Below are 22,378 nucleotides of genomic sequence, written 5' to 3' on the forward strand. Positions count from 1 at the left end.
GTGGCAGTGGTTTCCAGGTCCTGGAATGAGTTTCTCGTAGTGATGCAGCTTCACTGGCGAATCACATTGAACTGATAATCGCAGTCACTTTCAACTAAAGGATGACTCAAGCCGCGATTAAACCAGAGTCAACTGCAAGAACAAAGAGGAATGTATTTCATTAAATCAGGCTTTCTTTGTATGATTCTACAAACTATATATGATATATGATATGAGTTTGGTAGGAAACACCCTTAGTTTTTCCCGCTGGATTCAAGTTTGCTCTGAGTTTAAGACGTTTAAGCTTTGTTGTATGCGAGTTCAGTCTAAATGTAGAAAATTTCCAACACAGCCAGAAATTGAAAGCTGCTCAATAAGTAACTGGTGAACAATATCCCCGAGGGGCCAGGAACCTAATTATCCAAAAATTCAAGAGCGTAGCAGGAGAGGATGCACAAGCAACGTTTGCCCTTCAATGGTGGACCGGGAGGATTCGGAGGCAGTGCCTTCAACTTCAATGCCCCGCAGTTCGGCGACGGCGCTGGGTTAGCCGAGGGTCTCAACGGGATGGCGTTTCTGGGTAATTCGTCCACCAAACCGCTGATGCGCTCCATTAGCCGCCAGCGCTCGTTGGTCGATGGGGCTGGTCTAGATTCGCTGCCGCCACCTCTTCCCACGATGGGCCAGCACATCTTGAGCGGAGCCGGAGTGGGACGTGGCCAACGCTTCCCAGTACCGCCCATCTCGAGTTACTATGGGCACTACGAGGGCGACCGTTCGATGTCTTCGATGTCCTTGCGAAAGGACACCTCTTCACCGGAAAACTTGAATCAGACCCAATGGCAGGAGAAAAATACACCGCGTCCAGTCACACTTTCGGACACCGACTCCGAGAGCGACCTACGCAGTCAGCAGAAGAGCGCAGAATTTCCGGAATCCCGCTGGCGCCGTGCCTTCGGCTGCATAATGGACACTTTGCCGGAGCAGCGGCGTCAACGCGTAGAGGTGATGATCAAGCGCTGCGGACAGTCGGCCATCGCCAAGCATCTCTTGGTGCTGCTGCAACTGCTGGCCCTGGTGGTGGGTGTGGGTTTCCGTCAGATCACGCGTTTCGGATGGCTTTGCGGTGGCGTTCGCTATCGCATGCGAGGCGCCAAATTCCAGTTGCGCAGCTCCATGCGCCAGCTGCTATGGCGGCTGGCCAATGCCAAGGGCAATGACACCTTGCTCTTCCTCATCGTGGTGCTGATGACGCCCTGGCTATTCCTCCTCAGCCTGGTGGGCTTCGCCGTATCCTTCGTCTTCTCCATGAGAACCGGCGTGGCAGAGGGAGTTCGACAGCTGCGCCGGCGCGTATTTTAGACCATTAGTATGTGAAAAAGCTGGAGGAGCAGCGCACAGTAGCTCCAACGGCCCAAACTATCAGACAGACTTCACACAAGGACACTAGAGCAGCGCATTCCACAAAATAAAACCAGACACACCGCAAGAAGAAACCACCTGAACATGAACTATATTTTGTGTTGCAGCAACGAAATATAAGTGAAGAAACGTATTCGTCTTTTTAGGGATCAGCTTGGGCTGGGAGTGTCAAGGGATTTTAATATATTTTTGAAATAAGTGTGGCCACGCCCACTCCTAGGCCCACAAACCGCCCAAAACTATCACGCCCACACTTTTGAGAAATGTGTTATTTTTTCACATTTTTATATATCTTGTTACTTTCTATGGATTTGCAAAAAACTTTTTGCCACTCCCGCACTTTTTTTCACATTATTATTTTTTCCCAATTTCTACCGATATTCCAGAAAATCTTGAAATTTCTCGTCTCTGACAGTATCTGGCAGTCGGGGAACTAGACTATAGCATTTTATCTGGTTCATTCTGAAATATTGCAATCTGTTCAAGAGTGATAAATATCTGCCCATCTGTTGATGTGTGAACTGATCAATAAATTGCAAATGTATTTATTTCTTACAACCTAACCCGCACGCTGGCCACTTGTTCACCACTCATCAATCCCACTTATTGTGTGTATTATTTTTGCCAGTTATTCTGCACGATAAATATGGATGTGAACGAATCAAAACGAAAACATTTCCGCCGCTAATGGGGCAGAACCACACATTTGAGTGCCTTTGTTGGTCATGCTCTGTAATTTCACTTTCAATTGCATCCCGCCAGCAAAGAGCCCATTTATAGTATATTATGTGATTCACTGACTACAGAGAGCTACATCCAAGTTCCAGGCATATGAAAAGCGTACAGTGACTCGGGAAAACCCAGGAGACCCTCCTCCAGTTTCCATTCAATGCCCCAGGGCCTTCATAAGTATCCAGAGGTCGCCTATGGGATTTCTCAAATTTCAACCCAACATGGGGGTAAAATATATTGAGAACTCATTAATTGTGTCAAGTCTACGTGTGAACTGGGCCAAGTAATGTCCGAGCATGGTTTACAATTACCAGTGAACCATCGAGAATGGATTGCATAAACGTGGATTGATGTATGTAAAATTACCCAGGCCCAACCATTTGCAATTTATGCCACAACAGTTTTTCAGGAAATAAAGATCCACTTTTAATACCAAACATTAGGTTCACATTCGCATAATATATATAACAATTGCGGACAAAAGAGAGCGGTTTCTTTCACTACTTAGTTATTAGGAACTGACATGAAACACGGGCCAGCTATGTACATGTCTGGTCAGTTGAAAAGTGCCCACAATTAATGTGGCGAATGTCGTGATCAATACCCAGTATTTATATTGCAAAGATAATTGCTGGCTTCATTCCTAGCCAGCGAGGAATCCGGCTCACTTAATTGCACGGCAGGAGCTCCCTTAACTCATCAACTTATTTATCCAGTCCGCCATTAGCCACAAATCGCGTGATGAACTGCCAAAAAAAAAAGTGGCGCCAAATCAATTACATTCGAGAAATTGTTTGTTCGTCGTTTAGATACTACATCTCGAAATATAGCTACCATTGAACAGATAATTGACATCTGTGGAGATATGAGATGATATGGGATGGCAGAGATTACCCCTTTGCAGTCCTTCAATCGTTATCAAGGGATTACAAGTGATAACGCCAGGCGATAAGTGAACCGCAGGCATTACCCCTCCATCCCAACAGCGATTAGGTTCACTGACAGTTGTAGGTTACTAATTCAGGGAACGGAGGGGACTAATCCGGTCATGGACAAAGACTAATAGAATAATACGAAATAAATCCCGTAACAACGAATCGTGTGAATCACAGAATATGATTTAAATTGCTTGGTCGTGCTATATATTAAAGACATCACGCCCTCTTATCGAAGTTAAGCCGGATGATGAACGATTAGAACGATTATTAAGTCCACAAAGTTTTTAAAGCGAATATAAACCTTTGGAATCAAAAATGTTAGCCATAAACTAGGGTGCTACATTAACCCTTCGCCATTCATTTTCATTTAGCTACTTAAGGAGCAAATGACTTGTATCTTCCCTTCCGCATAAATCATATTAAAATGCGAACGGCAATCTTATTATGTGGACCGCCACGAGAAATGAGTTTATATTCGCAGTTTACTTATTTGTTTACATGCCTGATTGTTGGTTTAATGAGCAAAATGATAATGTCGTGTATGAGTCACCTTAGGTTAGACAATGCTAGACTATAGTCTATAAGTTATATGGATCTGCTAGTTGTATAATAAGCGAGTGTGCGAGATTTTTCAATGGAAAACGTGTTCGGCACAGTTTATTTCATCGAGTATCGAATCCATTCACCATTCATAGATGCCGCATGAACAGCATCTGTTTAGATACTGAGTCACTCGGATCCCATTCACAAACGTCTGACTAAGGTTCGATTTCTGCTCAGAACTTCCAGTCAATACCCTCAATTCGCAGGTTTGCCGCCCTTACCCAACATGTGTGTAATTGTGGCACACCTCATGTTTGCTGCAAAAATATGTATATGTTACCATTATCTGTGCCCAGTATTGGACAAACAGAAACAACCCGATGAGACGTACCCTTTGATTAAGACGTTCTCATTCGAACAGGGGTTACTAAGAGTTAAGAAAGTTCTAAGTAAGTCATAAATTGATAGGGCTTATATTAGAACCTTGCTAAGCAAGTTAGGAGCCCATTTCCGCTTACAGTCAGTTTGAGTGCCCTGGGCCCTTTTAAGTGTTTGGAAAGTATAGGTACTTATATATGACTAATTCCTTCATTAACGATGAAGGCGATCGAAAGAGCTGCGGAATACTTCGGACTGAGGAAAAAGCTTTGTTGATCAGAAATCAATGAGATTCATCCATTTCTTGCAATTAGAATGATATTAAAAGCAACATTCACATTTGAAAATCTGATCCAAAAATAGGTATTATATTCTTCAAGCTGTTTGTATATTATTGATCCAATTTCCTATGTAACTGCAAAGTATATATGTAAGCATCTGTTATTATAATGTTATGCATTAGGAGGAAAATAAGCCAGATATTCTCCGACTTCAAGTACTGCGCACTCGATAGAGGCTAAACAAAGATTGTCGCTTCCCGCTCCATATAAACAGAAATATACTACATATAGAAGGGGCCTTCACTTGAGCTGTACTTTGGATAGCGAAATCAAAGTCGAATTTACTGAATCCACATCTCCAATAACCGCAACGCAAATGTTTTACATTCAGGCACTTTGACGCCTTGGCGGGCCGATAAAGCACATTTTCCATAAACAATTGTACCAATAATAAACGTTTTTAATGGCAAGAAATTGAGTTGGTATGAAAACAAATTGTTCTGGCTCAGGAAAGTGAGACGATGGAATTATAGAAAAATATTCTAGGGTCTTACATTTGTCTACAAGTATTACTTTAATGCTGGGCCAATCAAAACATTCAGTGAACAGCCTAATGAGAGCAAAGAGGCAATAAGTTATATATTTTCTGCTATTCTATTCTGTTATTTTGGTTAGCAGTTAGCTGCCATAATGGAGTACATATATGAGGTATTAATATATGACCACGTCAGCCGCAGAGACAGTGATTTCAGCTGTTTCGCATTCATTTCATAGGTGAGCCCACACTCAACACCTCTGTTCGTATTGGCCAATTAGCGGGCGAAGCTCCGATTTCTAGCCCGAATTCGGATGGAGCTATAAGCTCCACGGTTGATTCAGAGAATAGAACGGATTTCAGCTGAAAGCCAAGAAAACATGTGTATATTATTCTAGTGGAAAGGCACCCACACCTTGCAATGCAGGCAGACAGACGAGCAAGAATTTAGCATATTCATCATCAGCAAATGCGAACTGCACTCGCAACAATACGGAGAAAGCAAAGCAAAATGTTGGATAATGGAATCCCAAAGCAAAAAGATAGACAACAGAGACTGTCGTAATCATAAGGGGTAACGAACATCCCGGCTGAAGAGCTGCTCTTTAACCACAGCCATTGGACAAGAAGCCCCACGAGGTTTCATCCCAGCCACTCCCTGCCACTTCACCCAGTATTATCAATAAGGCGGAGTAATCACGGCGGGGACAAATCCAGTCCCCATAAAGGAACCTGAACAGACATTTTAACATACATATGTACATATATGGTATGAATGATATGATATGATATTATGAGGGTAGGGAGAGCACAACTCTTACTGCCGTTTCAGCTTTTCATTTTGCAATGGCTCGTGGGGACTTTTCGCTGTGCATTGCATTTCGACGCTCAAGTCCTAAGCAGTCGTCATTGTTCATTAAATCACGTATGACAATAAAAATCAAGTTCCATTGTCAGCGTCAGAAATATAAGGCTGAGCTGCAAATCGCTTGGTTAAGGAAACAGTGTGATAATAAAATCGCTTTATATGGGAAATTGGACCGCATTTAATTTCAACTAACTAAATAAATTTTTTTTATAACATTGCTATGAGATTGCACATAATTTTTGGGTTTCCCAATATTAGAAAGTGAAAGAAAATGTCTGGAACTGATACCCTAATCAGCATTCAAGCACTTTCATACAATTTATTACGACTTCCTAAATGATTAGATCTCCTATTTAAAAAATGTGCAGTATACGAAATAATTTGGCAATATATCATTCAAGTTTATTCAAACTATGTATGTACATATATGTATATTCATACATATGTATGTATGTGTAGTAATGGACAACCTCTTTCAAAACCATCCTCTGAAGGCAGGAACATACACAAAAACATTAGTTTGCCTTACGGATGCTCGACTGTATTTCATTGTGGATCTCATCTGGACAGAACTGCAGTTGTGAGCGTTGGTTAGGCTATTTTAACATGTGTGTGTTTATGCTGGCTGAGTTTTCAGTTGATCCGTCTGCGTTGTTGTTGCTGTGGCTCTGACAGCTGGAAGCTTCCGCAGCATCTGAAAACTGGAAAGAATCCAGAAGATGCGGGCTTCCAGGGAGGGAGGTGGTGTGCAGGAGGTCGATAAAAGAGAATTTTGCCAATTTGCTGCGATTGCCCCGCATGACAGATAAAGAGATACAAATACAGATATACATAAGATACAAAGAAGAAGACGAACGCGCGAAACCAAAGCCAAATAAAGGCTACTAAATTGTGCGAAAGAGAAACCAGAACAGGTTTAACTGTTCTTAAAAGCGCTAATTGACACACACACAAGTGCACTGCGGCCATAAACAAACCGCTGGAAAGGGAAAGATAGCGGACAAAGGTAACTGGAACTTTCGCAAGTCCAGGAAGAATTACACATTTAACAGAAGAAAGCACTTATTTTGAAAACGGAATATAAGCATATAAAACTGCCGTGATTGGGGTTAAAACTCACCTTGAGCAAGGAGCACGGTGTAAACTGGTTTTCGGTTCTCACTCAAAACAAACCAAGAATGCACTCGCAGCCGAATTCCACTCAATTTGAATTTACACGTTTACGGAATTATGGCCATTAAAATCTCAAGAGGATTTTTATTTTTAAACGCTTACAACACCTAACACATCTATAACTATGTATATACATATGTATATTTGCTATTGTTTTTACTTTCTCACCATCCACAAAACTCGTTTTCGTTGTCGCGACTCTTTATTTTGGCACACTACTCGCAACGAAGTTGACTTAGCAATTAAAATACAACCTCTTTGAATAAAAACATTTATTTTTCGTGCACTCCACCAACGACAACAATAAAAATAACGGGCGCGACGCACAACAACGCAATTCTTTAATGCGCTTAAGTATTTTCGTGGCTCAATTGGAGCTTGTTTCGTTTTCACAAGCACCGCAATTACAATTTACTTATATTTATTTTTTATATTTGCGTACGCACACCACCGCACGGAGCAGGAAATTAATTCATTTATATTAAATTGAGCGAAAACGGACGATTCAATTCGCTGCACTCGCCAGTGTGACCGTTTCGCGAGTGCTGAAGAAGCTGGTGGTGTGGCCTTAACGCAGCCCCCGCGAAATACTGGCTGTGAACAGTCACTCTTTTAACGAGTAACACTTTCCACTTAACATTAAATTTTAATTCTCACTTAAAACTGTATTGTTTATTTACGGAGGCCATAGGCCTGACCCAAATAGATCAGGGATCACTACACAGCAAAGCAGCTGGAGTAACTAAAATACTAGTCCCCGGTTAGTTCAGATCTCCACGGTCATGGACACGATCAAACTGTGGCACAGTGGGCAAGTCCGGTGCCTTGAGATCTCAGCGGGAGCTGCGCAGTGGTGGCAGGTGGAGCAGATCCAAATGTTGTTTGTTGGCTGGGTGATGGGTTTTCCGGAGGAAATGCATGCCGGGAATCGAGCATTGCACTCAGGACAGGAGGGTGAGCTTGAAAGATCAGTAGTCCATTATTATAATGATTATGATGATCACGACCCTTCACTTACCTATCAGGCACTGGCACTCCGCAGGAATAGCAATCCACCTTCTCGCCAGCGCTGTCCTCCGGATCGTACTTGGCGAAGATCCCTGCCGCCAGCTCCTCGTACCGTTGAAGGGTAGCCTCCGGCAGATGACCCTGTTGCTCCAGCTTCATGAAAGCCTTGGAGCAGGTGCCGAAGGCACGATCCGCACAGCTGGCCAGAGCCAATAGGCTGTATATGTGCTCCGGGGGCAAGACGTCCTCGTAGTCGCGCAACCTCACTGCCGTGACCACCGCACTGTGAATGATTCCGAATCGGAGCTGCCTCTGCGCCAGAAGCATAAAGTGGTAGGCCTCGGCGCAGTGCCACAGCCTCTCGATGGCAGCCGCATCCTCCAGGGCAATGGAGTCCAGTAGGGTGTTCCTGCCGCTGGCGTAGTCGATCTCCGGCGTGGCCACCGCCTTGAGGTGCTCCTCCGCCAGCAGAGCAGACAGCACGTACAGCTTCTTGATTCTCAGCAGAGGAGCCCGCTTCTCCTGCTCCCGTTCCGCCATTTGAGAAAGCAGGCGAGCTGCATCTAGATGGCGTCCTGCATTCCTCTGCATCTCGATAGCTTCCTTGAGACGTCCCTCCTGGAGCAGCTGAGCCGCGTGCTTGGCTATGAGCGTTTGCACCTGGGGCAGCTGGAACCGCTGGGCCAGCTCCACAGCCTCGCCCCACTGCCGGAGATTCACGCAGGTAGAGACGGCGGCCTTCTGGTCACCAAAACGTAGATGAGCTTGAACTGCCTCGGAACACATGCCCACGGAGGCCAACATCTCGGCCAGCTTAGGAAGCAGCGGGCTCTTCTCCGGTAGCCGTTCCACACACTTTTCCAAGTCGTCGAACTGCTCCAAATGGTACAGAGCCTCCATGTAGCCCTCCAGATAGTGGGACTTCTCGTAGTACTCCCTGGCACTCTCCCAGGAGCGCAGGTTGGCGAAGTGGTGGCCAATCTCCCGCCAAGCGATCTCCATCTGCTGGTCCGACACGCCCGAGCCTCCCATCCTGTAGAGCTGCACCACGCGGAACCAATCGCAAAGGGTCATGCGCAGCTCTATGGCCAAATCCCGACGATCTGCGTCCAGGTAGAGCTTCTCCGCCTCCTCGAACTCTCCGTAGAAGGCGGATATCTCCGCCCTCTGCAGCTCCTTGGAGTGTATGGTGCGCAGTCTCTTGACCAACTTGATGCCCGGATAGTGCGCACAACGCACAAAGGCATTCTCCGCCGTCTCCAGTTCCAGTTTCTTCAGGGCAGACTCCGCCAGCAGTCGCCAGAGCCTTGGATGCGGGTTGTCCTCAATGAACTGCTTGGCATCCTCCAGTCCCACGTGCTCCAACAGATCGTCGGTATCGCGCAAGGACTTTACCCTCAACTGGATGACATGCGAAGAATTCTGCAGCTCACCCACGCTGATGATGTCGTCCAACAGTACACTGGTGATCTCCAAGTCCTCGAAGGTGCAAATGTAGCCGGAGCAGGATACTGGCTCCTCGGGATCATTGCCCCGGAAGATGTACATGCGCGTCTTCTCCATCAGAGCCAGCAGCAGTGGGTTATCCTTGGCCCAACTCACGGCCCAAACGTCCTTGCGCTCCACCCGACTGAAGTTGAGTTGGGTCTCCCTGTTGTCGTCCAGGTCGAGCAGGGTCATTACGCCCATGTGGTCGATAATGGCAGCTCGCCTATGTAAGGAGAATATATTGAGAATATATTGTGCAGAGAGTAAGGTGTGCTACCCACGTGGAATTGCAGTTGATAGCCATCTTGTAGACCTTGGAGTTCATCAGGTGACGGTTCCTCAGAGCCACATTGGCTATGCTGTACTCGTTGATAGCGCCGGATTCCCTGGCCACAAGAAGCAGCTTCTCGGAGAGTGCCAGGGCACAGATTGGGTCACTGATTCCCCGCTGCGTGGAGTGACCATCGCCACTGCTACTGCTCAGCATCAGGTCCTTGGCCATCTCCACTCCCGTGGGTGTGTCGTCGATGTGGAACCGCTTCTCCTTGCGCGCCTTTACATTGTGCAGGGTGGAGGCACTCTGAAGCAGACCAATAACTAAGTGGTAATCAGATTGATGACTCAAATTACGCACCTTGGGTGTGTGGTAGTGCCAAATTAGAATCTCCTCCTGGGAGGCTATGGCCACATAGCTCGAGTTGATGCCCACAAAGCAGGGTCTAATATCCGTGTACTTGGCTAAAATAACTGCGATTAGTCCGGAACATCATCATCTCTGGTGGCCAACTTACAATCCACAGTGGTGCCAATGGAATTGCAGAGGAGCAACTGGTATACCCTGTCGTCCGCAGGGTTACTTCGATTCTCCAGGGTGCTCAGCGCAATCTCCTTGATGTTGCTGCTGACACACTCGACTCCCAGGACGCAATGTTCACTGCTGGACGCCAGGCACAAGGTGGGCTCCACCTCCTTAAGGAAACTCTGATTGGAGACGGTGTTCCAGAAGGTGATCACGCTCATGGGCGAGTCCCTGGTGGCACTGCCGCTGTTCAGGAAGACCACGGTCTTCTCGAAGTAACACCAGATGTAGTCCGGTCGGATGTTGGCGAAGTAGATGAACGAGTCCACGGCCATGGCGATGCGCAGGGATTTGCCCTCCCAGCTGAGCGAAGTGATGTCGTTGCCAGGAACCTTCAGAGTGCGGTAGATCTTGCCCAGCGGCGAGTAGAAGCACACCTGGTTGGAGTCACGTTGCGAACTCGCACTCAGCCCGTCCATGCTGGTTCCACAAATGGCCAGCACAGTGCCGTCATGGTTCCACTTGGCGTCCACATTGCGCATTCCAGTGTCAAAGATTGCGGGGGCTAAAACACAAGTGGGTTAGTTAGGAGCTCCTCGAATTTGCACCACCTCCTACCATCGTCATTTTCGTTCCTCATGATCTGCACCCTTCCGTTCTCATAGCAAATGGCTAGAACTGGACGCTTTCGACTCTGGGAGACCCTGCCACTGAACCAGCAGATGCTGGCTATGCGGTGACCTCTGGAAGAGGAGCCGCCACCTATGTTCACGCACTGGATGTGCAGCTTCATCTGGGCAACAAGAGCAATGTAGGTAAGTATGTTGATTGTCCAGAACCTTGTTCAACTTACAGCAAAGTTCCCTTGGTTATCGTACAGATGGCACTCCCCGTTGGCCAAGGCAAACAGGATGAGCCGATTATCCGGACTCCACTGCACGCCAGTCAGATGAGTGCCCTTCAGCTCCTTGCCAAAGATGCGGTTGCCATCCACAGAACCCACTATAATCGCCCCATCCTCGTAGACGATGCAGATGCGCGATCCATCCGAGGTCCAGCTCATGCTGGCCACCGTGGACTTCTTCCTGTCGTTGGTCATCTCCTCGTACCAGGATCCCTTGTACAACATCCACACCATGATCACCCCATCCGTATCCGAGGAGGTCAGCTTCTGCTGCGCATCGTTCCAGGTGACCACCCGCACCGACTCCTTGTGGCCATCTAGGGTTTGGTTCATGGACAGGTTGGAAACGGCGGCCAGGCCGCCTTTGTTCTGGCCATTGGGAGTGGCTGGAGATTGGCATAAAGTAATTGTTCAATTGGAGAGGTATATGGTAGTAAACATAGGTAAGTTCTTGATTTATTTGTGTATCTGTATCTTGAAATTTATAAACTGCTAACTTTAATGAGTTCCGGGCAATTGAGATTAGAAAGATTAGAAAGTGGCATAAGTGAAGTACGCAGATAATGACTGTTAGTTATGATACCCTGGTCCACTTACCCTGCTCCAGTTTGAGGACCTTGAGCAGCCCATCCGTCCCGGCCACTGCGATGTAGCCCTCCTCCTTGTTCCACGCTATGCAGTTGAGCTTCACATTGTTGGGTATGGCTATCTGGGGGAAGACCTTGTAGATCACATGTAGGTACCTCAAATGAAGCCTACCTTTTTGCTGAGATACACAAACATCTTGGTGTTGCAAGTGCACTTGGATTCTTTCAGTTCTCCTCGATGTTTCCCAGCTTTTGCTGTGGCAGCAAAACTAAATGGTTTCCATGGTGATCCCCACTTCAGCTTGTATCATGGCCACGCAGCGCTCAGCTGGCTAAAACCCAAGCCTGTTTTGGGCCCATAAAGTGGCTTAATTGGTATTGGTGGCAAGTGGCAGGGAAGCACCTGCTGCCACCTGTTGCTATCGAAGCACCTGTGTGTTATCGAGGGCGCGCTCTTTAAAATGTCGATCGAAATGAAGAATATAAAACGTGTTTTCACCAACAAGGTTTAATTATGTCAAAAAGACAAAAAGACAAAAGATATATGAACCTAATATACGAAGTGAGCCAATGCTTATAAATTAAAGATGGTTAGTCACGGCGACAGGCTTATCGGACAAATAAGTCGGAATTGCATCATAAATATAAAATAAAACTGAAGTAGACTGAAACAATACCTACGACAATTTCCTAATAACACAATTCCAAATCAGTCAGCATTACATCACAATTTCCCTATTCGTATTTCTAGCAGTAACATTTACATTAAATTCAGTTGATTCACAGGACACGTGGATATGGATATCAGGCTAGTCGAATACCCCTCTTGAGCAATTCGTGAGTCAGCTTGGTGGCCAAAAACATGTAGATCAGCAGGATGATGACGGACTCAGATTGAGACCGATCTTCTGGCCTGAGGAATATGTTCACCATGCCGGTCAGAACGTTGGCCACCAGGAAGAATGTCAATCCATTTTTGTTCAGAGCCTGGCTAATCGTGAACGGGACAATGGATCCGCCCCTTCGCTTGGCCACAGCATCTCCCGATAGAAGACCCTGTTCCTGATCCTCCGAAGGACTCGATTCCCACGGCATCACGCTGTTGATCGCAAAGTCTATGGCTCCGAAACTGGCCCACAAAGTGGTGCTGCCGATGGCCAGCATCCATATGACATAGCCCAGGTTGCAGGTTACTCGGGAGATTCCGATTTCGTAGGCACTGATGACGAAAGAGGTCCACAGGATGAGCACCAGATAAAACAGACGCCTCAGCTTTTTGGCAAACTCGGAGTAGCTCAGCAGACTCTTCGCCACCATCCAGCGGTTAACATAAATGGACAGCAGGAACAGGCCAACGAATCCTGGCAAGGAGACCAGGCCTTCGCGATTGGCATTGAAGAAGCTGGAGCGCTCCACATCCTCGTCCATCACATAGTCGGAGATGCCAAGGACGCTCAGCCCAAACTGGTGGATCGCCAACAGACCTGGAAGAGCAGCTATTTAGTACGAAGGTTGGAGGAGGAACCATGATCTAGTACCGAATCCCAAGGGCAGCAAATGGAGATCTTTGCGAGCCAGAATGCTGACCAGAGCGCCCAGGAACTTGGTGTATCCAAGGGTGAAAAAGGCATTCAGATGCTGGCCGTACTCATGGGCATCCTGCCCGTAACCCAGTGTCAGAATGGACACCGTGCGCGCCAGTCCCAGCAGGATGAGCGGCAGGGCGGAGTAGAGCACACTCCGGCGGAGATCAGACCATTGACGAGTCCTCCGCGACACCATGGCCATGGTGAAGACAAACAGACCGATGCCGGTGTCCATTAGCTTGGCTCCGAACTGCCTGCTCTTGCGGTATGGCCTATAGAAACTCCCGAAGTCGATGGCCAAAATGCAGACGGCGGTGATCAGGTGGGTCAGAGCACGCAGGATGGACAAGCACATGGGTCTATTGCCACCCAAGTCGAACTGACCGCGGGATCGAGCACGTTCCAGAGCCCTGCTCGTACGCAGAAACCACAAGGTGGCCCCGAGCATCACTAATCCCACGTATCCACTGTAGTCCACGGCCACGGAGACGAGCAGAATGCAGGGCAGGACGACCAGGACGAACTCCGTGGCATAGCAGAGGTCGGGAGAGCCATGAAGCCGCAGCTTTTGGCTCACCACTCGCGCGAGAAGAATGCACCATAAGGTGGACAGTATCAGCAGGAGAGACTCCCCGCTCTGGACCACGGTTGCCCACCAGTCCCAGTCGTAGACTTGGATGATGTCCACACCCAGACGCTCCGCGAGGCTTCGGTTCACCGGACTCGGATGCGGACTGGGGCTCACATCGGGAATAGCTTGCGCTGCCGCTCGACTGTCCATGGCGACTGGCGACGGGATAGCCCTTGGACTCTCACGTCGGTGGCCTGATAAAGGTAGCACTTAATCTGCCCGTTGATAGTCGCCACTTATCGGAAAGATAGGCATAGTTATAGCCGATCGATTCGGAGCTTCAATAAAAAGCACGAAACCCGAAACAAAATTCGTTAAACTTCAAACATCAGAATGTCGCTGATAGCAACTGAAGTATTTCGCCAGTGAATTGAAGCATTCCATTGGAAGCTATTAGATCCGCGTAAGTCTCGCAGTGATAAGGAAAACCACCCACTCATCCCCTATTTTGACAACTGATTTAACTACTGCAGCAGTTCATGATCAGGGTCAAACACTTTTGAAACTTCTTGCTTCGTTTTTTCTCTGTGTACTTGTACTTGCTTTACTTTACTTTATTCACCATTTCTAAGACCTTGGCTACTGATACGTCCAAGCCACATTTCACTTTCATGGGCTGATTTGGTGTAGGGATTCGACTGGAATTAATGGGCTTAAATTATGGGTGGCTCAGCACGATCGAAACTTAATTGCCTCCGAATTCACATTTTTAATTTTAAATTCTTTGACTTCAAAATAGTAAGTGCATTTACTTTTGTTTTTTTCTGATACAATTTGCCTGATTGAAAATTGATTTTCAGATACGCCTTTGCCATTACCTTCATTTTTAATTAGAACTCTTCATTTACTTAAAGTAATTAGGCGAGCATTTATTTATTTGTCAGTAATTTTGACTTAAAACAAAACGTTCAATCACTGTTTGAACTAAGCGCCAAATTAATCGATTAAACACGTTCGATAGCTGGGCCACCGACCACGAGCAAAATCGGCCAGTCTGGCAGCACCCGAGCAGTTGGTATTTTTTAGTGCTTTCCTTGAATTATAGAAAAAGAGGCTCGTCTGCGGCCGCAGTGATAAAAGCGCAAAAAAGTCAATAAAATGTTGTTTATCCAGCAAATAAAGTGTGCTGCCCCAATGGCGGATGCCTAGTCAAAGCGTGCGCTGGAACTAAAGTGGGGCCCGTGCCAGTGTGGGTGAGTATTTCCACTTTTACGCTTTGCCGGCACGTGTTTCTTTATTTTCCATTTACTACTCAATAAGCTGTTAATTAAGCTGCTTACGTCAAGTGTTAATTACAGAGCAAGCTAATCTAAAAACCAAAGCCTAATCACAGTGTCTAGTGGTTCAGTTTGCTTAGTCCAAGCGCCCATTACATAGCTTTGTTGTGCTTTTGCACTCCGTGACGTCACGGGGCGTTGGACCAATCGGAATGCAGCTTTCGAGGGGCTTGTCCACCGATGACGTAGGCAGCAGCCGACGTCTAGTCGGAAAATTGATTTCTGTTGCTTGTGCAGCTGGCCACGTGAGTTGGCCACGTTTGCACTCCCACCCACCCGCCGCCCCCCGCGATCGCTTGCGATGTGTATACGCCGTGTGTGCCCTTCAGTCGATGGATATTGTATGTACATACTCATTTAGTAGCCAACTTTCGATGCAGCGAGATCGCAAAATACGGAAGCAGACAGAGCAACTTATTTTCTAAATATTGCTGCTGGCAGTGCAGCGCACATTTACGTAACTAATTGCGGGCAAGTGCTAAGAAAATTATATGTTTGCATAGGTGTGGACGAGTGTCAACAGTGCACTGCGAGAAATAGTCGCGTCGCTGATTGCAAGGTGAATCTAGGCTAAAACAATCCGCTCTGTGCAGGTCCTGGATTTTCTATTTAAAAGTCAATCTGTCAAGGAAAACTCTGTACCCATAAAATGATCAAAAAGTGAAGTGAAAGTATAACCACCATTTCCCAGAACTTTAAAAGCACCTCTATTAGTTTCCTCTAACAACAACACGAGTATGTAATGAGTGCAACTAGAAGATTAAACAACAGCCGGCGCCTGAGCAGCTTGCTTATCGCGTGACCTTTGACCTGACCTGACTGCGAAATTCATTACACGTCCAATAGCCCGCATCTGCCCCCTGGCAGCGAAATTGCAATCGACTTGTCAGGAACATCGCACACCCAGCAATTAAATGCAATCACAACAAAAACACGCCCTATCAGCAGTCGCAAATATTTCAGCAATCACTTTGGGTGGGAAATCAAGTCGTACGATACGATATCGCTGTGATAAGCGAGCTATTCATAGTCCACGGGTCGTATGCGTAATTTAATTTATGCATGTAGGTGCAAAAGTTGAGTGAACCTTTGCACCCCTGATGTAATCATTTATTGCACCACCTGCACTCGAATTACCCATATTCAACCGAGAACAAGGCAGCATAAAGCGCAATGCAAATGACTGAATCGCACTTCAAGTGCAGCTTTGAACCTGTGCCTGAAATTACAGGCCAATAATACCATTTTTACAATGACTTTAATGGGTTCTGCCAGTACATTGTGCATATAGATACATGCATGTATGTAGGTACTATATATGCGTAAACAAAAATTGCACATCAAGGAAATACAACTCATTATCACGCTGGGCAGTGATCAAGTCGAATTTTGAATACCCTATATTGCCATGAGTTGGAATTTGTCGTGGACTCCATCTGCCAATGGACTCATTATTGTTTTTATTTCGGGCACTTAAACAACTCGCTGGTTTATAGCCAACCCAGCAAATATTTCCTAGTTAAGGCCACTTTCGTTTGTGGGCCAACCACTCATCGCATGCATATGTATGTGTTTTCACACTGACATTTGGCTTTAACGAAGTCGCCTTAGTTGACCAAAATGATTTCATTAACTTCGTTTATATAACGAGCACACTCCCCCTTTTCGCTTAACGAATGCAAATATTTAAATGCCATCATTTGCATTTGGCTCCATTTCGTTTTGTGGGCCTGCTCTTGAGGATGTCGCACAAACAGCGTCTGTTTTATTTGTTTGCCCCTCAATGGAATATTTTCTATATTTGTTGTATCTTTAAATAGACCGTCCTATAAGTATGAGCTGAATGGACGCCCACACGTGAGATTGCGTATACGAATTGTCTTTGAAAACCTGAAGAATTTATGTGTGGGATAATTTGGTAAAATAATTTCCGTCCGTGAAATGAGACATTGTTGCGTACGCGCACATAATTGTGGGAGCCTCAGCATTTGGCTGTACAAAATCCGTGAGAATCTTATTTTCTACAGTGGTTAGAGGTGCCTATAAGGTAGCACTATCTTTTCAAAATTTCTTGAGGTTATTGCCAGACAAACTTGTAGTTTTCCACTCTTGATAGTGCGAGTTAAGAAAATTTTCTAGATTTTTTGCGCTATTTTCAGATTTATGTGTTGGAGCTCCATTATGCTTTCAATCTCCTTGATTTATGTGACACTGCGGCGACTGATTAGCATTGGGCTAATTTTTCGACCTTAACTGACAGTACAATTGATTGAGCAGCCACCAACTTCCTTTCCTATACGATTGACCCACTGTGCTGGGCTATATCCGTCCGCGGCGAATGCAAATGCGTGTTTTTGAATGCCAAGGCTGTCGCAACCAGTTCGCAGTTTATTGCACCGAGAGGCGTCTAAGGCGGCGTTTAAGCAGCACCCGCAATCCTCCAGTCCACCTCCACTCAATGGATCCCTCTTCCACCCGCCGACCCAGACATCGCCGCCGCTTGCCGGCTTGTCTTATCAGCTATCGGCAATTGGAGCTACCGCCGGTTCCATTTGGTCGGTAGACTTACCTAGTCGCATACCCGTCCACTCACCAAGCGCGACCATGTACGAGCTGGAAGCTCTATGTGCGGCTATTTTCACTGCGCTGCCGCGCCTTCGAATCGTTTGATTTTCGACGTACAGATACATTTTGGCGCTCGTCGTGGTCGGTTGTGTTTTGTGTTTTGCTCGTCGCGCTCGGTCCTGCTCTTTCGATCGATTTCCCTCTCTTTCGCCGCAACTGACGTCTCTGGAGGATTTGAGAATATTTAAACAACTGTTATCAGCAGCCATAAACAACAATCGAATAGAAAAGTGAGGGGACGAGTATGCAATGTCAAACAACTCATCAAATATCATTAATCGCAGTTATCGCAGTTGGTTATTGGTAATCGCCGTTATCGCAAACTATCCCTTGTAATAGAAGCTATCGCAGAGTATCCCATTTAATTCTTTGAGGGCTTTCGTTTTGCCGTTTTAGTCGAGTGTTCGAGCAAGTGGGTAGGCAAATATTGGTCGATCAGCCCACCAAAGTGCTTCCATATCTTATCTGCGATTTCTGCTAACATAATAGTTTATGGGCCGTGCATCGATGGTGGCCTATCAGGAAACAGTGCCTAACAGAGGTACACAGTCATAAACAGGCGTATATCAAATAATGTTAGAACTGCCGACTTTCAAAAGTGTCGCCGACTAATTTGAACCGATTACCAGATGGATCCGGAACGCGAGTAAGCTGTGGAAAGTTTACGAACGTAAATGCCAATCAACGCAAAATCTAAACAAATCGAAGATGTAGTCACCCAGTGCACTCGGTCATTAAGCTCTTATCTCCGTTCCGGGCACTTGACCTTGTCGCAGGGATCGCAATCAGCAGTTGGAACCAGTAGCTCACCATAATTTATGTATTCCGCTTCTGGGCTCCGCTCACCAAAACCCGAGCGATAAGCTGGTGCCGTCAACAAGCGTTTCTGTGTGACACTGGGAAGAGGGCTCGACCACCAACTCGGACTGGGAATCCAGCCCCCCAACGGTCTGGGCGGGTACAAAGTCAACAATGGCCAAACAAGTGCTCGAGCACGGCGTACTCGTGTATGTACACAAGTCCACTTCAGATCATATCGCTGGGAAGGTCCACATGACAGTGCGAATGGCAAACATAGAATTGCAGGGAGTGGGTATACTATAGATCTGCGCCCAGTCTTCCAACTTTATCTTTGATTGCAATCGTAAAATGATTTTATGGTTATTGTATTGAAATATTGGCCCTCCACTGGAATGCCTAGACTGTGGCGTTTGCTTTTTGACACCTGATAAATAAATGAAGTGGAATACGCGCTGAAACATTCATAAATAATGTAATGAGTTCCTACCAAAATTAATAAACGGCGTCCTTATCATTAGTTCATAATTTATGCACCTTGTCAGTGGCAAAAGTGATTGAGATTACCTTTATTGTTACATTTAGCGCGAAACCTTTTAACTTTACCCCGACCTGATTGAACTGATACATGCATCCCATTATTGTGCAATTATTTCCAAGCTTATCTAATCGGCGTCCTATCTTGCAGGCAGCATGACCGAGGGCAAGAACTTACCCCACTCCAGTGCGGATGTGCCGTTCCGCAGCAAGGAGCTGCGCAAGCAGTCGCTCATACAGCACAGCGGCCTGGTCGGAGTCATCGATGAGGGCACCAAGACCATCGGCTTCTCCATCTACACCACGCCGGACTTCAAGGAGATCGCCGCGCACCGGGTGGAGCTGAGCGTGATCACGCCCCAGGATGGCTGGTACGAGCAGGACCCGCTGGAGATGATGGCCTCGATCAACAAGTGCGCCGAGGAGGCCATCAAGCAGTTGCCCGAACAGGGCTTCTCCGCCAGCGACATCGTCACCGTGGGCATAACCAACCAGCGCGAGACGACGATCGTCTGGGATGCGGTCACCGGCAAACCGCTCTACAATGCGCTCCTGTGGAAGGACATCCGCACCAGCACTACAGTGGAGCACATCGTGGCGAAGGTGCAGGATCCGAACCACTTTCGCAGCAGCACGGGACTGCCCATCTCCACGTACTTCTCGGCCCTCAAGATCCGCTGGCTGCGGGACAATGTTCCCGAGGTGCGGCAGGCCATCCGGGAAAGGCGTTGCAAGGCGGGCACAGTGGACAGCTGGATCGTCTGGAACTTGACAAACGGCAAGATCATTAGAAACATAAGAAAAAACATTTTTAAAGTTCGTACTTAACTGGTTTGTTTCCCTCCAGGAGCTCTCCACATCACGGATGTGACGAACGCCTCCCGCACTCTGCTCATGAATCTGGAGACGCAAGCCTGGGATCCCGTTCTGCTCAAGACGTTCGGCATCAGGGAGGAGATGCTGCCCACCATCCACAGCTGTTCGGAGGTATTTGGCAAGATCACTTCGGAGCGAAGTCCGCTGCGTGGAATGACCCTGAGTGGAATAATGGGCAACCAGCAGGCCTCGCTTCTCGGCCAGATGTGCGTGAAGCCGGGTCAGACGAAGAACACTTACCGGTCCGGATGCTTTCTGCTCTGCAATACCGGGGACAAGCCCGTATTCTCTAGGCACGGGCTGCTCACCACCGTGGCTTACAAGCTCGGTCCCCAGGCACCGACGATCTACGCCATTGAGGGAGCCGTGTCGGTGGCTGGACATGCGCTCTCCTGGCTGCAAAACAAGGTGCGTATCCTGCCGGACTCCAGAGATGCCGAGAAATATGCGGAGATGGTGCCCACATCGGGTGATGTGTACTTCGTGCCCGCCTTCACAGGACTATATGCACCCTACTGGCGGCAGAATGCTCGCGGCATCATCATTGGGCTCACGCAGTTCACCCGTAAGAATCACATTGTGAGAGCTGCACTGGAGAGTATCTGCTTCCAAACGCGCGACATCCTGGAGTGCATGCACCAGGAGTGCGGCTACGAGATCAACAAGCTCCATGCAGATGGCAAGCTCACCACGAACAACCTGTTGATGCAACTCCAGGCGGACACCATTGGTATGCCCGTCTTCCGCTCCCAGCTAATGGACTCTACGGCCTTCGGGGCAGCCATGTGCGCCGCCCAAGCAGATGGTATCAACCTCTGCCAGTTCGAGCCCGAGAAGCGGTACTACGAGAACGTGCACTACGACACGTTCCTGGCCACCACCACGGATGTAGAGCGCAAGGAGCGTTACGGCAAGTGGAAGCGGGCGGTGGAGCGCAGCCTGGGATGGGTCATCAAGCAGAAGAAGACGCGGGAGTACACGGAGGAGAACTACCGCATGATGTCCTCGCTGCCAGCGAGCATCTTCCTCATCAGCAGCTTCGCCATGCTGGTGCACTCCCTCGCTGCGAGTGGTCAGTAAATAGGACTGCTGCCTGACTTTTGGATCGATTCTCGGTTGTGATAGTAATTCTATGTCCGGATTCTGCTTGGATCTTACACACACTCTGTACATAGTCCTCAAAGGACAATGGGTGGTTGAACGTGCTTTAAACCCTGTAAATAGCTGCTTGTCTCTGGACTGAGCTCCGTACTACTTTAAGTATCCTATAGCCTGACTATCTTAACGTGTTTTCGTTGCATATTCTGTACGTCCTAGCCGTAGTTCCATTGACGTTGGCTGGACTTCCGCGCGCCCAACGACGCCCATATCAGCGGAATTGTATATAGCCAAAGTGCAAACGACATTTCTAATTTAAGTAGGTTCCGTACTCGTATGTGTATGTATATGTAGTGATTACGCCCCTTAAACAATAAACACAATTAACACGAATCGAAACTGGGCGTCTAAATGCGAATTACCAGGAACTTCAGTGCCATATTTGCGAGATCGCTGATTAAGATTCTGTTTATTAGGGCAATAGTGCGCAGACGACGTGGACAGAATTCGATGTTGGTATACGCTATAAAGTGGGTGCTCGGGTGGGACCATTAGTAAATCATATTCAAATATAATATGCATATTCTTCAGGCTTTCACTCTTATCTGGAAACTGAATTCGACATTAAAAGTAAGCTGAAGTAAGCAAAAAGGTTTGCGAATTGTAAGAACCAAAACACTTGTACCCCTACCTAGAGTATCCATTTGTGCAATCTCACTCGACATGGGGTATGTCCCCATATCAGTTTCGTTATCATGGAGCGGAAATGTCAGGTATGAGTTAAATATGACTAAGTTAATCGATTGATTAATAGGCGGTGGGCGTGTTTGTTATTGGAGGAGCTGGTGTTTAAACGTTCTTAAGACTTTTGGGTGTGTCGGGCTAAGGAAGCAGATATCAAGTTACTAAAATAGGTGGAACCCATGGACTAATTAAGTCGTTTTTACTGCTGATTGTGAAATTTAAGCTTATATTTATAAACAATCTTCTAGATAATGATAATTTAACTAATTTATTTGAAACCCATTTCGAAATGGGATTGTGCGTCAAGTTATGTATTTGTAACATCGGGGTAGCAAAGATATGAATGGAGTATGGAAGTATGTACCTGTGGTGGACACCCACTGTGCGATTCTAATTTGAATAGGGAAAACCTCTGGGGAAATCTCGAAAAGGGTTGAAGGCAGTAGTCAATCAAGCATAAAATCGAAGCAGGAAAGACTAATGTTTCCGAAATATGCATAGTCCACGCCCCTTTGGAACCTTTGGAAGTAGCGCTACGCTAGCGAGTATCCACTGTACTTCCTTCAGCCGG

General features: G+C 47.0%; 4 protein-coding genes across 7 annotated transcripts; 2 read left to right on the forward strand and 2 right to left on the reverse strand.

The window, feature by feature from the left end:
• Positions 1 to 12,057, reverse strand: LOC6545851 (WD repeat-containing protein 35). Its single transcript, XM_001971154.3, has 10 exons — positions 11,808 to 12,057; positions 11,646 to 11,757; positions 10,998 to 11,434; positions 10,763 to 10,937; positions 10,137 to 10,709; positions 9,980 to 10,083; positions 9,627 to 9,925; positions 7,868 to 9,568; positions 6,797 to 7,808; positions 1 to 132 (listed from the first exon to the last, which is right to left on the reverse strand). The coding sequence occupies exons 1-9, from the start codon at positions 11,829 to 11,831 to the stop codon at positions 7,616 to 7,618; spliced, it is 3,618 nt and encodes a 1,205-aa protein (XP_001971190.1). The 5' UTR covers positions 11,832 to 12,057; the 3' UTR covers positions 1 to 132; positions 6,797 to 7,615.
• LOC6545850 lies at positions 312 to 1,526 on the forward strand. Its single transcript, XM_001971153.3, has one exon. It carries the CDS (start codon positions 430 to 432, stop codon positions 1,339 to 1,341), a length of 912 nt encoding a protein of 303 aa, XP_001971189.1. The 5' UTR covers positions 312 to 429; the 3' UTR covers positions 1,342 to 1,526.
• LOC6545853 (glycerol kinase) lies at positions 11,452 to 21,456 on the forward strand. 4 transcript variants are annotated; one of them, XM_026977758.1, is made up of 3 exons: positions 11,452 to 11,491; positions 19,241 to 19,867; positions 19,937 to 21,456. In XM_026977758.1, exons 1-3 carry the CDS (start codon positions 11,476 to 11,478, stop codon positions 21,043 to 21,045), a joined length of 1,752 nt encoding a protein of 583 aa, XP_026833559.1. In that variant the 5' UTR covers positions 11,452 to 11,475; the 3' UTR covers positions 21,046 to 21,456. The 4 variants fall into 4 exon arrangements, with proteins under 4 accessions (XP_026833559.1, XP_015013630.1, XP_026833560.1 ...); XM_015158144.2 differs by lacking the exon at positions 11,452 to 11,491 and adding an exon at positions 14,752 to 15,045; XM_026977759.1 differs by lacking the exon at positions 11,452 to 11,491 and adding an exon at positions 15,481 to 15,688.
• Positions 12,349 to 14,295, reverse strand: LOC6545852 (uncharacterized protein At4g17910). Its single transcript, XM_001971155.3, has 2 exons — positions 13,174 to 14,295; positions 12,349 to 13,119 (listed from the first exon to the last, which is right to left on the reverse strand). Exons 1-2 carry the CDS (start codon positions 14,000 to 14,002, stop codon positions 12,440 to 12,442), a joined length of 1,509 nt encoding a protein of 502 aa, XP_001971191.1. The 5' UTR covers positions 14,003 to 14,295; the 3' UTR covers positions 12,349 to 12,439.
• Positions 21,457 to 22,378: the final 922 nt, after the last annotated feature.

Source organism: Drosophila erecta, unplaced genomic scaffold (assembly GCF_003286155.1).
Source record: "Drosophila erecta strain 14021-0224.00,06,07 unplaced genomic scaffold, DereRS2 tig00000021-arrow-pilon, whole genome shotgun sequence".
NCBI classification, from domain to species: domain Eukaryota; kingdom Metazoa; phylum Arthropoda; class Insecta; order Diptera; family Drosophilidae; genus Drosophila; species Drosophila erecta.

Coding starts and splice junctions, on each gene's coding strand:
- LOC6545850 (XM_001971153.3), top strand. CDS start 430: ATGCACAAGCAACGTTTGCCCTTCAATGGTGGACCGGGAGGATTCGGA.
- LOC6545853 (XM_026977758.1), top strand. Junction 19,868..19,936: donor CGTCTGGAACTTGACAAACG/GCAAGATCATTA, acceptor GTTTCCCTCCAG/GAGCTCTCCACATCACGGAT.
- LOC6545851 (XM_001971154.3), bottom strand. CDS start 11,831: ATGTTTGTGTATCTCAGCAAAAAG. Junction 10,938..10,997: donor ATAACCAAGGGAACTTTGCT/GTAAGTTGAACA, acceptor CTTGTTGCCCAG/ATGAAGCTGCACATCCAGTG. Junction 10,710..10,762: donor GAGGAACGAAAATGACGATG/GTAGGAGGTGGT, acceptor CTTGTGTTTTAG/CCCCCGCAATCTTTGACACT.
- LOC6545852 (XM_001971155.3), bottom strand. CDS start 14,002: ATGGACAGTCGAGCGGCAGCGCAAGCTATTCCCGATGTGAGCCCCAGT. Junction 13,120..13,173: donor TTTGCTGCCCTTGGGATTCG/GTACTAGATCAT, acceptor CTGCTCTTCCAG/GTCTGTTGGCGATCCACCAG.